This window comes from Phoca vitulina, unplaced genomic scaffold (genome assembly GCF_004348235.1).
Source record: "Phoca vitulina isolate PV1807 unplaced genomic scaffold, GSC_HSeal_1.0 scaffold7, whole genome shotgun sequence".
Taxonomy (NCBI): domain Eukaryota; kingdom Metazoa; phylum Chordata; class Mammalia; order Carnivora; family Phocidae; genus Phoca; species Phoca vitulina.
In genome coordinates this window covers 8,251,822-8,267,512 of record NW_022589710.1, presented here as the reverse complement: position 1 = coordinate 8,267,512, position 15,691 = coordinate 8,251,822, and the positions used below count along the sequence as shown (strand labels likewise).

At 36.5% G+C, this 15,691-nt stretch overlaps 1 protein-coding gene across 6 annotated transcripts in view; it reads right to left on the bottom strand.

Annotated features, from left to right (window-relative positions):
• Nucleotides 1-13,905, bottom strand: part of NUBPL (nucleotide binding protein like) — a 275,956-nt gene extending 262,051 nt beyond the window's left edge. For all 6 annotated transcript variants that reach the window (XM_032404898.1, XM_032404897.1, XM_032404902.1 and 3 more), the window contains exons 1-3: nucleotides 13,752-13,905; nucleotides 13,045-13,192; nucleotides 8,907-8,941 (exon numbers count right to left, since the gene is read on the bottom strand). In XM_032404898.1, coding sequence (XP_032260789.1) covers nucleotides 8,907-8,941; nucleotides 13,045-13,192; nucleotides 13,752-13,859 — 291 coding nt within the window. In that variant the 5' untranslated portion in view covers nucleotides 13,860-13,905. The remainder of the gene's footprint in view (nucleotides 1-8,906; nucleotides 8,942-13,044; nucleotides 13,193-13,751) is intronic.
• Nucleotides 13,906-15,691: the final 1,786 nt, after the last annotated feature.

The following is a 15,691-nucleotide window of genomic DNA, read 5'->3' as shown; positions in this document are numbered from 1 at the left end:
GAATGCACTTATAAAACACACTTCTTCCCAAGAATTACCTTTGAATTGAAGAACTAAAAGAAGCAAAAAATGATAGTTTTGCCAATTGTTCCTTCTGGATCTCTTGCCCCAGTTTCCCTTTAACTTTAAAATAATTATACTTTAAACATTAATAATGTACCTTCCTCCAAAATAGCTAACCACAATACTGAAACAAAATATTTTTTATAAGAAATGTATCTGTTACATATACCACAAAACTATGATTTTTAAAAAAAACATTAAGAACAGGTCAATTTAATATAGTGCAATCCCCTCACAACACTGGCATTAAAGAAAAGATGGGCCCCAACCTTACGAACTTGAACTAAGTAGTATACATCAGGATTTCGCATAGGTAATTGTGAGAAACACAGCTTCATCCATACATATTTAATCCAAATTCACATCGTAACTAATAATCCAGATTATAAGAACATGTCCAGGTTGGCACGTGGAGTACTGTGGTAGCTAATAAGAATAGCTCTTATTAGCATTTATTATGTGCCAGACACTGCTTCATGCTTTATATACATTACCTCCTTTAATACTTACAACGTTAGGAGATAGGTACAGGTAAAAGTCGTACAGTTTCCAAGAGGCAGAGCCAGAATCAAGCCCAGTTCTGTATATCAAAAAGCTATACACATAACTATTAACTGCTATACATGTAACTATTAATGAAGAAAATCACAGTGTTTTAAGTGGTGGTACATAACATGTTCCAAGATCACTGAACTTTTCAAAAACCAAAACTAAATCTTGAACTAAAACTTCCTAATTTTTCCTAACATGATCACAGAAATTCAAAGGCTTAAGATAATCTTAATTATATTTAAAGAACCACTAAGTGATAACTTGTGAAGAAGAGAAGTATGTCTGGAAAGAATAAGTGTAAAGACATTATAAGATCATGGGAAAAAAATATCTTAAGATAAACATCAATGGAAAAACAAAACAAAAACACAAACTCTTTGAAAATAATACTGCTTCATTTTCCATCTTGAAGTTTAATTCTAATGATTCATTCTAGCAATGGAAAATAAGTAAAAACCTAAAATAAGTTTTGTAAAAACAGTCAAGTAAGTAAAACATGTATCAGCTTTTATTTTGAAATATTACTTACAAAAAGCTTTTATTTAGCCACCCATACTAAAAAGTGATTTAGAACTTACTATGTATCAGTCAGTTTGCTAAGCTCTTCACATATATTATCCCATTTGAATTTTAATTATTTCATTTCCTCAGGAAAAAAAGGACCTAATTTAGCAGTGAACAAATTATAAACAACTTATCCAACACTTAGAATTTGCCACAGAAATGAAATATAAATGTATGTGTATATATATATTCACAACCACCCTTCATTTAGTATGTTCCACAGTTATTACCAGCATTCACCAAGAATCTACTATATACCATCACTGGACTAAGCACTGAGGATTAAAAAAAAGAGGAATAAGACCAAAACCACTGACCCTAAAAGGTTCACAGACTGGCATAGGAGATAAACAAGTAAACAAACTCTTCTAAAATAATATGGCAAGTGTTAGTCCTTTCCTGGAAACATCATAGCAGAGAAAATAGAGAGCAGGGATTGCCTCACAGAAAATACATGGTAAGAGTCTGAATAAAGCAGCAGCATTAAGGAATGAAATGAGAGTACACAATCTAGAGAACTTTAAGTGGTAGAAGCAGCAGGAACAGGTGACTAATTTGAAGGTGGGCAGGAACCAAATGACCCCACAGGACAAAGTTAGAGGAAAAAAAGAGTTTGGTTTTACACACACTGAGCCTGAATGCCTGCATTCAAGTGGATGTCTACAGAGACAGCTAGACAGGTCTGGTACCCAGGAGAGAGATCCGGGCTGGTGATGAATTTGGAATCAAGGGCACATGAGTAGTAACTGGAGCAAGGGGAAAAATGAGATTGGCAGATAAAGAATATAAAATGAGATGAGGGTTAAGTGGAATCACAGAATGTGCTTTTAAGAAGCAAGAAAAAAACAGTGAATAGCCCACTAAGCCACAAAAAGTCCTCTCATCCCAGACCACTTCTCAAAAAACAAAACAAAACAAAACTTTGCACTTAACATACCGTGAAACCATTCTATATACTCAATTCATCAATGCAGCAAACATTTATTGTGCATTTCCAAAGTCATAAAGCACTGTGCTAGCTGCTAAGGGTAGCCAAGGATGAAGACAACACAATCTTTAATCATTAAGAATCTAGCTAAGATAAAAGCAGTTGAGCAAGTAGGTTAAGAGCACAGGATCTAGGTTGGCATTCAAATCTTGGTTCTCCCATTTACTTCCTCAGTGACCCTGGGCAAAATATTCAGCCTCCAAATACTCCTGCTTTCTATCTACAAAAGGGATCATAATAGTTATCTATTCCCATATGGTTGCTATGAAACATAAATGAGTTAAGATCCATGTCATGAGGAACAGTGCTTGACATATAATAAATGCTCAATAAATGTTAGTTATATCATTTGTTATTATAAAAATTACCAGAATAATTGCATGGGCACAATAATCATACAAATAAATAGCGCTACTAGATTTCCCAAGACGGAAAAAGAGAGGAATTCAGGGAGCACTTCACTAAGCTGCCCCTCAGGGCAAAGCTGCTCATATAGTGTCTCTGTGTGAATTAGAATGCAGCCTGCAGGGGCACCTGGCTGGCTCTGGTAAAACATGTGACTCTTGATCTTGTGGTTGTGAGTTCAAGCCCCAAGTTGGGTCTAGAGCTTACTTAAAAAATAAATAAATAAAATAAAACAAAACAAAACAAAAAAAGAATGCAGCCTGCAGTTGTACAAGAAGAGGGTAGTCTGGATTTCTGTCATCACTCAACCTCCTTGACAAGCACCTTTGTGCATGATATAACCAGCACAGCCATAAATGCCAGCCTGGAAGACAGGGCATGTAAGCTAAAGAAAGGTGAAGAGAGTACTCCAGTAGAAATGTACAAGAAAGGCTGTATGCTAGCAAGAACATACAACTTCAAGTAACCCAGACTGGCCAGAGCACAAAGACCATTTAGAAGATAAGCTAAACACAAACCTATGAAGGCAGATGGAAGCCAGATGGTTGAGGATCTTGAATACCAGCAAAGGCATTCAGTAGTGATGCTAAGTAGGGGAGTGATGTAATTCCAATAGTGCTTTAGTAAGAGTAATCAGGCATTATGTACTGAATGGATCTGAGCATGAGCAGGTAATGGATTAGACCACTGCAGTGGTCTGCTTGTCTGAGTTCCTCAAAGGTGGGGACCGGGTGTCTCGTTCCTTTCTGTATCCTCCAAACAAAGTGCTTAGGATAGAATAGGCACTCAATAACTGAAGTATAAATGAATAAATGAGCCAAATAGTAATGTGAGCCTTAGTTAGAGTGGGAATAGGGACAATAGAAAGATACATATTGGAAGAATATCACAGAGACAGAAACAAGGATATCTGCTAACTGATGAAATGTGGCAAGGATAGGGCAGAATCAATAAAGACTGTAAAACTGATAAATACTATGGCATTGCATTACAGGTTTCTGTGAGAACCAAATACAATTATGTGCATGAAAATGCTCTATGAAAAAAAAAGAAGACTGTTTTTCTCTGGAATAAAAGCTGCTCATCCCGGAAGGATACACTACTATATTTGACCTTGAATATATTCTCATCATTTTAAGACATTTATCTTCCTTTTGTGTTCACAAGATTATAAAACCTTTGAGTACACAATGTGTCTACTGTTATGAAGCACAATAAAACCTTAATTGTTGTCTTAATTAGCACTTTCTCACTCACAGAAGAAACGATTATTGAACCTAATCCATCTATACACCACCAAAATACACACACACACAGATACACAGAAATATATACACACTTATATAAATACATATACACATACACAACACTGTTTTGTGAATGTAGTCTTAGGCTGTGAACTCCCACAGCACATTTACTTTTCTTTATATTCCCAGGGTGTCTGGCAATGAGTGTTATAGGTACTCAAATATTTGTTGGACTAAAATGAACCGAACTGACAGGAATCTCACAGAGCTTATCAATGATTTCTGGTAGTCTTTATGTTTCCCTCTCCCAGTCTCAGTGCTCTTCTCACTGTTTATTAAATTTATACTGTAAAAGAATGAGATCCATGATATGGTTAAGAAGATAGAAAAAAGGGGACACCTGGGTGGCTCAGTTGGTTAAGCACCAGACTCTTGATTTCAGCTGAGGTCATGATCTCGGCAGCCCCGCATCGGGCTCTGCGCTGGGTGTGGAGCCTGCTTAAGATTGTCTCTCTGCCCCTCTCCCTCTCTAAAAAAAAAAAACTAAAAAAAGAAAAATCAAAAAATATGATTGTCAATATATATGACCTATGGTGTGCCAGGAAATGTTTAACAAGTGGCTCTGGGTGGGGTGGGGTGTCTGATTTTCAATATTTGCCAATTTCCATGGCTTAAATACTCCCACCATGGCCTATTTCATGGTAAAAACGTGATATCAACTAGTTCCCAAATTCCTAAAAATTTAACAATTGGCCCTCACAAAAGCATAAGCCAGCTCCAACAAATCACTAGATGCAATATTTAGATGCATAGCACACATGATCTCAAACTCTGCTCTGCATTACTACCTTCTACATCCCCAAAGAAAAGTACAAAAGACAAGGAAAAGGGAAAATCCACACCCTATTCCCATAAGGCCTTTACCTCAATCTATAAAGTAGTCTTCTTTTAAACTGGGCATCCGATCCAGCCCAGAAATTCCTTTTGCCTAGGCTAGTGACATCTGAAATTTTCTGATCATGCACTCCAATCAGTAAAAAATGTTTAAAAATATATCCCCAATACATGTTAATATATTTGTTTATAAGTTACATTGCAGCTACTATATAGACTATATATACTAACATAGTACAAATTATAAAACATACACAAAAAAACATAAATTTTAAAAGATAAAAATTAATACAAATGGAAAAGAAAAATTTCCCTCCTACATCCCAATGGACTATCTTACACACAACCCTGCAGTTTACAGTCTAGTTTAGAGATTACTAAGGTCAATATCAAAAGTAAAATGAATAGCTTCCTGGTCCTGTTTCCCTTTCCTGGACCTGGATCTTCCTATTCCAATGCTGAAAAAGGGCAAGTACCAACCATGGAAAAGAAAGGAGGTAAACGTTAGCAAGGTCTTGAACAAAAATGGCCTACAGAAAAGCAAATCAGAGACCTCTTTTATAATACAAACTCCACAGAATGAAGACTCCCTGGGAATGAATCACTGGAGAGACTCCAAAGACACCATCCTAACTGGAGTTTTTAACCCCATAAAGAGACATATCCTGGCCATCCATATCAACTCAAGCAAATAGAAGGGCTGGGAGGAAACATGAGCTTCCCCTAAGGACCAAACATGTCCTCCAAATAAGTATAATATTAATAAAATCTTAAGTTGGGAAATACAGAGTACAAAACTATGCCAGATACATATAAATCATATAGAACAGATATAGCTCTTCTTTTCTGTATGCAAGCTGTCCTCTGGCAAAGCACAGTTTAAGCCAAACATACTAGTCCTGAATCAAAAACACTAACTTTGCTTAAAAAAAAAAAAAAAATCAAGAAATAAAAAACAAAAAACTCCTTATCAGGATCACAGAATACTAAAGACCTTCCTAAGGAAGATTTTACAAACATGTTTAAAAACACTTAACGATACTAAAGGCTTCTGAAGAAATGAGCCAGGTAAAGTGTTACTGCTTTTCCTTTCTTGTTGCCAATTTCCCTGTCATACATATAAAGCACTAAAGATGAATCTGCCTTTAACCCTGCTCCCTGAAAGAAGAAAAAGAAAACAAACAAACAAACAAACAAACACAGAAACAGAAAAAAATTTTTCTGAGCTACCATTTCAAGACTAGCAATATTTGGGGCACCTGGGTGGCTCAGTCAGCTAAGCGTTTCCCTTCGGCTCAGGTCATGATCCCAGGGTCCCTGGATCAAGCCCCAGGTCGGGCTCTCTGCTCAGCAAAAAGCCTGCTTCTCCCTCTCCCTCTGTCTTCTGCTCCACCTGCTTGTGCTCTATCAAATAAATTCAAAACACCTTAAAAAAAAAAAAAAAGACTAGCAATATTTAACATGAAGGGATCAACCCCTTTTTAACTATTCTTTTCCTCCTTTGATCCCTTATTACATAGTTGCTTCATACTGACTTAAGACTCAAAGCTTTGGCTGAAATGATACCAACTTAAAAGATCCCCACACCTAAAAATTATCTACCCTCCCATCCACTGAATCTTCCCTGTTTCCTCCCTTCTTTAAGGAAGATGGGGTCTCTTCTCCAGGGTAACCAAGTGCCCTAATAAAAATTATTTTTAAAAATGTATTACTGGCTCTTACTTCAATAAGGCTGCCTAAACACACGATTATCTCTCTTCTCTCCAAATTCCCATTGAAACAAGAGAAGAAATGGTTTAAAACTAAATAAAAAACATAACCACACTAGAAAACAAAAAAGGATGCCATCAGCAGACAAGAGTTTTCACAAACTCTAGATCCATGATTCTCAAACATTAGCATGCATCAAAATCATTTCTAGGGCTGGTTGAAACACAGATTCCAGCTAATATAACACTGTATGTTGAATACACTTCAGTAAAAAATTAAATTAAATTAAATTAGGGAAATCCAAATCAAAACCTCAATGAGATATCACCTCACACCAGTCAGAATGGCTAAAATTAACAAGTCAGGAAATGACAGATGCTGGCAAGGATGCGGAGAAAGGGGAACCCTCCTACACTGTTGGTGGGAATGCAAGCTGGTGCAGCCACTCTGGAAAACAGTATGGAGCTTCTTCAAAAAGTTGAAAATAGAGCTACCATATGATCCAGCAATTGCACTACTGGGTATTTACCCCAAAGATACAAATGTAGGGATCCAAAGGGGTACATGCACCCCGATGTTTATAGCAGCAATGTCCATAATAGCCAAACTATGGAAAGAGCCAAGATGTCCATCGACAGATGAATGGATAAAGAAGATGTGGTATATATACACAATGGAATATTATGCAGCCATCATGAAATCTTGCCATTTGCAATGACGTGGATGGAACTGGAGGGTGTTATGCTGAGCGAAATAAGTCAATCAGAGAAAGACATGTATCATATGACCTCACTAATATGAGGAATTCTTAATCTCAGGAAACAAACTGAGCGCTGCTGGAGTGGCGGGGGGTGGGAGGGATGGGGTGGCTGGGTGATAGACATTGGGGAGCATATGTGCTATGGTGAGCGCTGTGAATTGTGCAAGACTGTTGAATCACAGATCTGTACCTCTGAAACAAATAATACACTATATGTTAAAAAAAAAAAAAGATGATAGCAGGAGGGGAAGAATGAAGGGGGGGGAATCGGAGGGGGAGATGAACCATGAGACGATGGACTCTGAAAAACAAACCGAGGGTTCTAGAGGGGAGGGGGGTGGGAGGATGGGTTAGCCTGGTGATGGGTATTAAAGAGGGCACGTTCTGCATGGAGCGCTCGGCGTTATACGCAAATAATGAATCATGGAACACTACATCAAAAACTAACGATGTAATGTATGCTGATTAACATAATAATTTAAAAAATAAAAAATAAATTAAATCAAATTAAAAATAGGTTGTATAAAAAACACACACAAAGACTGCAGGATTCCACCCTCATGGATTCTGATTCATTAGGTTTAGGATGGGCTCAAGATTTTGTATGTCTAACAAGTTCCCAGGTGATGATGATTCCGCTGGTCTGAGGACCACATTATAAGAACCACCATGCTAAGTAAACAGAGATCATTAAAAGGAATAATTTTTTAATAAATTTTAATTAGCATCCTCAGAGAGATTCAAACGAATGATACAGCCATTGTTTTTCCAGTATTTGTAAAATAACAAAGAGTTCTAGAAACCTGGAAAACATAGAATTCCTGAATTTAAAAATAAAAATCAAAGGGCTAAATAACAACTAAAACCCAACAAAGCAGTGTGGAAAATAGCCTAAGACATCTTCCAAAACATACAGCAAAAGACAAAGAGATGGAGATTATGAGAGACAAATTAACAAGCATAAAGGGTTAATAGCTATCTAATAGGTTTCTGGAGACAGAACAAACATACCACTTAAGTAATCAAGGAAGAAATTTCAAACCTTGATACTGCCTGGCTAATTTCCAACCAGATAAAAAATTTTGAAGTCAACAATTGGACGCATATTTGGGACATTTCTAAACTTAAAAGACATAAAGAAAACTCTAAAAGCTTGGAGGGGAAAAACACAGGTTATTACAAAGCAATATGAATCAGACTAGCATCAGACATTTCATTAGCATGAGAGAAGAAAAAGGAATGTCGTTTACAAGGTTCAGAGATGCAATTATTTTGAACCTGGAATTCTACATCTAGTCAAACCAAATACAAAGGCAAAATAAAGACATCTTTGGAAATTTAAGAACTAAGAAAACTGAATTCCCATCCATATTTATTTCCTACTTCTACTGTGAGAAGTTATCACAGAAGTCCAAAATGGGTTTCAATGAGCTAAAATTAAGGTGTTGGCAGAATTACATATCTTTTGGAAGCTCTAAGGAAGAATCCATTTCCTTGCCTTCTCTACCTTCTAAACACTGCCTGAATTCTTTGACCCCTTCCATTTTCATCATTATCATTAGATGTACTCAGTACTTATAGCAGATTTCTTAGTTCCTTAAAGAAATGCAAGGGACTACAGCTACACTATATAGCCCCTGACAGAGTAAATGAAAAATACGCTCTTTATCATTTCCTTAAAAACCATTTTAATCAATTAATATTTTTATTAATAAACACCTACCGAATCATTCGCTGCTAGTGCAAGTGCAAGGTTCACTGTAAGAAACAAAAAAAGTAATTAAATTTAGTAACTTTCTTCTACTAAAATTCAGTTTGCCTTCTAATATTTTCAATGTAATAACCAAAGCACAGAAATTTTTAATGTATCTCCTTTACTTATAAAAAACAAAGACATGGACAGAATACAGCAAGTAAAAAAGACAAAAAAGAGTAACATTCCAACATAAGCAACAGATGCCTGCCCTACAATTAACATTTTATTTTTTTATTTTTTTATTTTTTTAAGATTTTATTTATTTATTTGTCAGAGAGAGAGACAGAACACAAGCAGGGGGAGACGCAGGCAGAGGGAGAAGCAGGCTCCCTGCCGAGCAAGGAGCCCGATGTGGGACTCGATCCCAGGACCCTGGGATCATGACCCGAGCCGAAGGCAGCTGCTTAACCGACTGAGCCACCCAGGCGTCCCCAATTAACATTTTAAACGATTCATTTTTATAACCTGTTATAATTTTGTTTAAATACTTAGTTTTTAAAAAACAATGTTACTGGTATATACAGTTCAATTATTTTCAAAAACATTTTGCCTAAAAAATATATACCTTTTAATAAATAAAAATGTATATGATCCTATTGCCTTTTAAAAATAAATGCTGATAATGCAGGAATTCCAAATACCTAACTCACAAATACCCACGTATGAAAGGCTGGACCACTCTGCAGAGGAAAGGGAAGAGGGTCAAAGGTAAGGCAATAAAACATGTTCCCAAAACTGCCTATTGCTAGTGAATCCTTCTTTATAGAAGGAAAGTAGTCCCAAAACCACCTTGAGCCCAGCAACAGAGATAATGCTACATCTGAGATGAAGAGAGGTCCGAAGGTAACAAATTTCCAAGACTGATAAGTAGACTTTCATACTGTGAATCACATTAATTTAATAGAACAATGTTATAAATGATGCTGAGATTATTTCCTTTAAAGTAGTTAAGAGCAGGGGCACCTGGGTGGCTCAGTCGTTAAGCATCTGCCTTCGGCTCAGGTCATGATCCCAGAGTCCTGGGATCGAGCCCCGCATCAGGCTCCCTGTTCAGCGGGAAGCCTGCCTCTCCCCATCCCACTGCCCCTGCTTGTGTTCTCTATCTCGCTGTCTCTCTCTGTCAAATAAATAAACAAAATCTTAAAAAAAAATAAATAACTAAATAAAGTAGTTTAAGAGCATAAATTTTCAAAGTAGACCTGGTTCAAATCCTAGTTCTACCACCTTCTATTATATAACCTTGAGTAAGATATTTTACCCCTAAATCTATTTTCCTCCTCTATAAAATGAGGATAATTCCTATTTCATAACTGTTGTGAGAATTAAATGAAATACTGATATAAAGTACTTAGCCTAGGACATGTCACTTGACAAATTAATTTCTATAAATTATCAAATAATTCTGAATTTCAGGTATATCATAGGTTAAACCATCTAACTATTAAGCAGAAACTTTTAGAGACTACTTCATTTCAGTGTTAGGGTTTTCTCATATTTATACAATGGAATCACAGAGCATGTTTGTATTAACCATGTATCATCATTCTAACTGAAAAAAATCTCTAGCATACATATTCAAATGGGAAGAATTTTGAGATAGTTTGAAACATACATATAGTCCCAAACATGTATATAATGTGTGTGTGTGTGTGTGTGTGTATATATATATATATGAAAGAAATAAAATACCAACAGAGTCACACAAAAACAACTTATTTCTAAGACTTATGTATGCAAATAGAGCTGTCAGAAAAAAGCAAAGGCCAGTTCTTTGGGGCAGATGGCTTAATGCTAACAAAGAAAAAAAGCAAGGAAGGGGCATTTACTGAAACACCTACTATGTGTCACAACTGCATATTTTCTCATAGATTTTCCTATTTAAATGCTGTCACATTCCATGACAATAGAAGATCTGCTAACCAAATACAAAAACAATGTTTTAAACAAACATTGCCTATAGACCCAACAAATTATATTGCATAAAACTCGAAGAACTTAGGGATATCATCATGAAAATATTCTCCATCTTTAACCAGTCCAAGTAATCACAGAGCATGCAAAGGAATTCCCATACTGAAAACAAATAAATGTACTCTGAATTTTCAAAAAACAAGAAGAGGTGGATTCTACAACCAAAGACTAAAACCTTCTAAATTTTAAAAACAAAATATTAAGTAAATGGATTGTAGGCCCTTAGGAGGGAAAGTAAAAATGTGTAGCATATAGCATTAATTCATTAGGAATAATCACTAATCATTTTTTAATAATAATACAGTATCAAACAGTAATACTATTATAGATCTATTATAACTATAATACTTGGTAAATCTTATTTTCTTCAAAACATCTGAAACACTCTTCCACAATTACCTTCAGGTCAAAATGAGAAAAAAAAATGAAGCTAATAAACTATATAGCTGGATTTGTAGCTGGCTGTACAACCATAAAACTGCTATACTGGGAAATTACTAAAAATGGCTTTTTAAGTGAAGAGACAAGACCTTTAGTCACAGAACTCTGTACTAGCCCTTCTTATTTCAAAATGTCATTGATTTCAACGGAACTGAAGAATTTTAAGGTACATATATCCCCCAACTTTAGGTTAACAATCTGGAAAAAAAATTGTAATTTAAAAGATCTTGTCAATCTAGAACTACATGAAAATCGACAAATAAAATACAATAGTCATTTTTTAAAAATCTCCTGCAAAAAAGATAGACTAGATAAGACCTGAATTAGCAGCCATTCCTATTGAAATGACTGAAAATTAAATACAAGGCAACAATAAGAGTGTTTTATGACTCCAGGAACGCCTGGGTGATGCAGTCAGTTAAGAGACAGGCTCTTGATTTTGGCTCAGGTTGTAATCTCAGGGTTGTGAGGTTGAGCCCTGAGTCGGGCTCTGCACTTAGTGCAGAGTCTGCTTGCGATTCTCTCCTTTAGGTCTGCCCCTCCTGCTCATGCTCTCTTTCTCTAAAATAAATATATCTTTAAAAAGAAAAAAAAGGGGGAGGCTGTTTTATGACTCCAAATTAATAATATAAGTTACTTCTGTTGTGCAGGATTGGAAGAAGGGAAGTCATTACCCTTTTACATTATTAACCTGGAATAAGAAATTTCTGGGGTGCCTGGGTAGCTCAGTTGGTTAGGCTCTTGATTTTGGCTTGGGTCCTGACCTCAGGGCCCTGGGATAGAGTCTGGCATCAGGCTCCATGCTCAGCAGGGAATCTGCTCGAGGATACTCTCTCTCCTTCTCCCTCTGCCCCTCCCCCTGCTCGTTTTCTTTCTCTTTCTCTCTCTCTCTCTCAAATAAATAAATATTTAAAAAATTTTGAAAATTTCTTTTGAAAAATTTGGGGACTATCTGATTATTAGTCTTGGATGGTAACTCTTTTATATCTGGTGGCATGTCTCCTATGAATCTGAAAGCAGCATTTCAGTCACAATGAAATCTACAATGAATTAAAAAGAGCCACCAAAAACAAATTCTCTGCTCCAATATTATTAATATAAAAGATATACAGATGATATTTTAAGCAATTAAAACAATGTTAAACCTTCACAAATTTTCAAATATTTATCAATGCTGATTTTATGAATGTTGAAAATTATATTATGGTTAAATAAAAAAGGCCACAATAACGTAAAAAGTCTCTTTGCAACTGTGTAGCTATATGTACATTGATAGACTGGAAAAGAATATCAAGGAACAAATAATTTAGTGTTAAAGTTACTAAACGTTTAAAAAATAATAACAGCAACCAAATATTGAGCACTTACTATGTAGGAGACACTGGGCTAAGTGGTTAGCTTATTTAATTTACATGGCCACCCTATGAAAAAGGTTATCGTCATTGCCATTTTACAGTTAAGTAAACTGAAGATCTGCTGGGGAAACTGACCACCTTTTCCTCAGTTAAGGAGTCAAAGACCTGGCTATGTACCTAGTCTTTTCAAACTGCTAATCTAAATTCCTAATCACTACCAACTCCTGACACTACGGAATTTCACAAATAACTCTTTAAAAGTCAAAACTATAATTTTAATCCTGTGCACTTGCCAGTTGCCATAAATTCCTAACTGAGATCAGAATATCTTATAATACCTGCTGTAGTAGACTTTCCAACTCCACCTTTTCCAGAAGCCACAACTATAACTTGCTTTACACCTTCTATTGGTTTCTGCTTTGGAAGTCCTCGGGACATGATTTGTGCTCTTCTTTGTTTTAGGGTCTCACTGTCAGCGCCAGATAACTTAAAAAAAAAAAAAAAGTTTTAAAATAAGCCATCTCTATTATCATTCTGTTAAAGTAAAAATTCGGAGTTTGTAATAGGGCTTTCTTTTCTAGGTTAATTCTGCTGATCTCCATTTGTTAGGTCTTTTGTACTATCTACCTACTGCTATTGATCACAGTCGTGGAAATACACTGTTTAAGCTGAAATTTATCTGCCAGGATACGCAGACGTTGAAAATGGAAAGTAAATAAACTGACTCTTTACGGAGTTAAATCCTCCACGTTTCCTTCTTTTTAACCTATTTTCTAAATAAACAGAGAAAACAATGCACAAGTCACACATCCATGTTCTAGACATCTGTTTCATGTCCCTCCACGCCTCGGCCTGGTCCTTCTGGGGGCCTGCTTGGAAAGTGGGGACGTCCAGCCAACTGGGGTCTCACTTTGCCGCCGAGTAGGGGGGCGCCGTTAAGGTCTGAGGCGAGTCCCCCGCAAGAGGTTATGCCGGGACACCTGCGGCCCTGCCACCCCAGCATCTCCGTCCCTTCCGCCTCCCCCTGCCCAGCAGCACCACGAACCTGGCGCCGACAAACCAACACTCGGCTTCCCCCAAGCGGGACACTGGCCCCGCCACCAACCCGAAGCGATACCGCGCCAAAAGTCAACAAACGCTGCCAACACCCCATAGCGCGGAACACTGCTTTAAGCCCAGCCCGGAAACCGTCGCGGCAGTCGTAGGGTGATGACGTCACGTAGTAACGCTCGGCTTCCTCTCCCTAGAGACGAGCCGCCTTTGAGTTTCTTCAGCCGGGCAACCCAACTTGTTAATGCAGTCATGTTCGTAGCCAGGTACAAATATTTTACAGAGTTTAACCAAATGTTTGTGAAGCGTTTTTCACATACCTCGTCTATTTGGTCCTCACAGAAATCCTCGGGTAGGTAGATAGGAGACTCTTACTAGTATCCTCTTTTCAGTAGTAAGAAATGAGACTTAAAGTTTAGAGACTTGACCCGACTGAAAAGAAGTAGGAAATGGTAGAATTTGAAAGTGACTCCAGGTTCTCAACTGCGCAGAATATGGTAACTTAAACATTCCCACTGTTAAGGATTTTATCTTCCCCCCACCCCGCCCGCGTGATCTACAATAATAGTGTGTATATTTATTTATTTATTTATTTATTTATTTATATACACACTATTAGTGTGTGTATATATATATATATATACAATCAGAAATAGCTAAATCAGAAAGCAGGTCTAATTAAGCAAGTTTCGCTCAAGAAGAAAGTTAAGTGAGACAAAGCTTGAGGGAGAAGGTGGAATTTATTTTGGTATGAGGAATGAAGTATTCCTACATCCAAAGCAGATGAGAGCAAAGGAAGTAGCTGTACAAGAGAAAGCTAGAAAGCTGATACAGAAACCCAGACCCAGCAAAAGGATCAGTTAGGGTATAGGTTGACTTACTCTCACATATTCTCCATAATATTTTCTAAGGTTGATTTTAATTTCTTTTATTTGCTTCTTATCTGTAGAAAATTTGTTGTATAATCATTCAGTTTGTTTTGCTCTACTCTGTTCTTTAATTTTCTTTTCTTTACTACAGGCATAACATTTCAATCTCAAATAATTCTTGTAAGGGTTAGATTTTTCCAACAAGTACATTTAATTAAATAAGCTCTGAAAAAAAATGCAGTTCCTTGCTTTTTCTCCCCCAGTCTCACATTATTGCTTCCTTTGGCTTATCACTTTCTTGTTTTGCAATATGTTTTCTCAGTTAATTTTATCAATTTTTATCTCCTCAATTTTTATAAATTATAAACCAAAACAATAGGGATAAGGAGAATGACTATCAGAATAATCCATTCACTAAACAAGAAATGCTGAATATCTGTTTCTGTCTAGGTAGCTTTTCAAGTTCTTCTAGACTTATAAAGATACATTTATTTAACAAATATTTACTGAGCAACTACTATGCACCAAATACTACCCTAATCATAGGGTTGTCAACCCTGAACCAGACAGATATAATCCCTCCATTCAAGGACTTTACCAACCAGTGTGAGAGACAGAATAAGTTAACTGACAGTTCAGCATGGTGTAATACGCATAGGAAAAAAGCACTGAGAGATACAGAATTACAAAGAAGGGGCACCCAAATCATTCAGGGAAGGCTTCTGGATAGGGTAACATCTAAGTTGAATCCTTAATGTGGGTAATGTGTAGGCATGAGCTGTGTGAACAGCTAGAGGGTTGTTGTGCAGAAGTAAGAAATGAACTGGTAAGAACTTCAAATGATCTTCAAGGCTTGCAGATAGAGTGTAAGCAGGATGGTGCAGAGAGATGAGGATGGAAGTTGGCAAAGATGAAGGGTGCATAGATCATAAAAGACTTTATATATCATTTAAAGGAATTTGGACTTTATCCTAAGGGAACCACAGAAGGGTTTAAAGTGAGAAAATAACATAATTAGATTTGTGTTTTAAAAATACTACTGATTACCAAGTAAAAAAAAATGGTT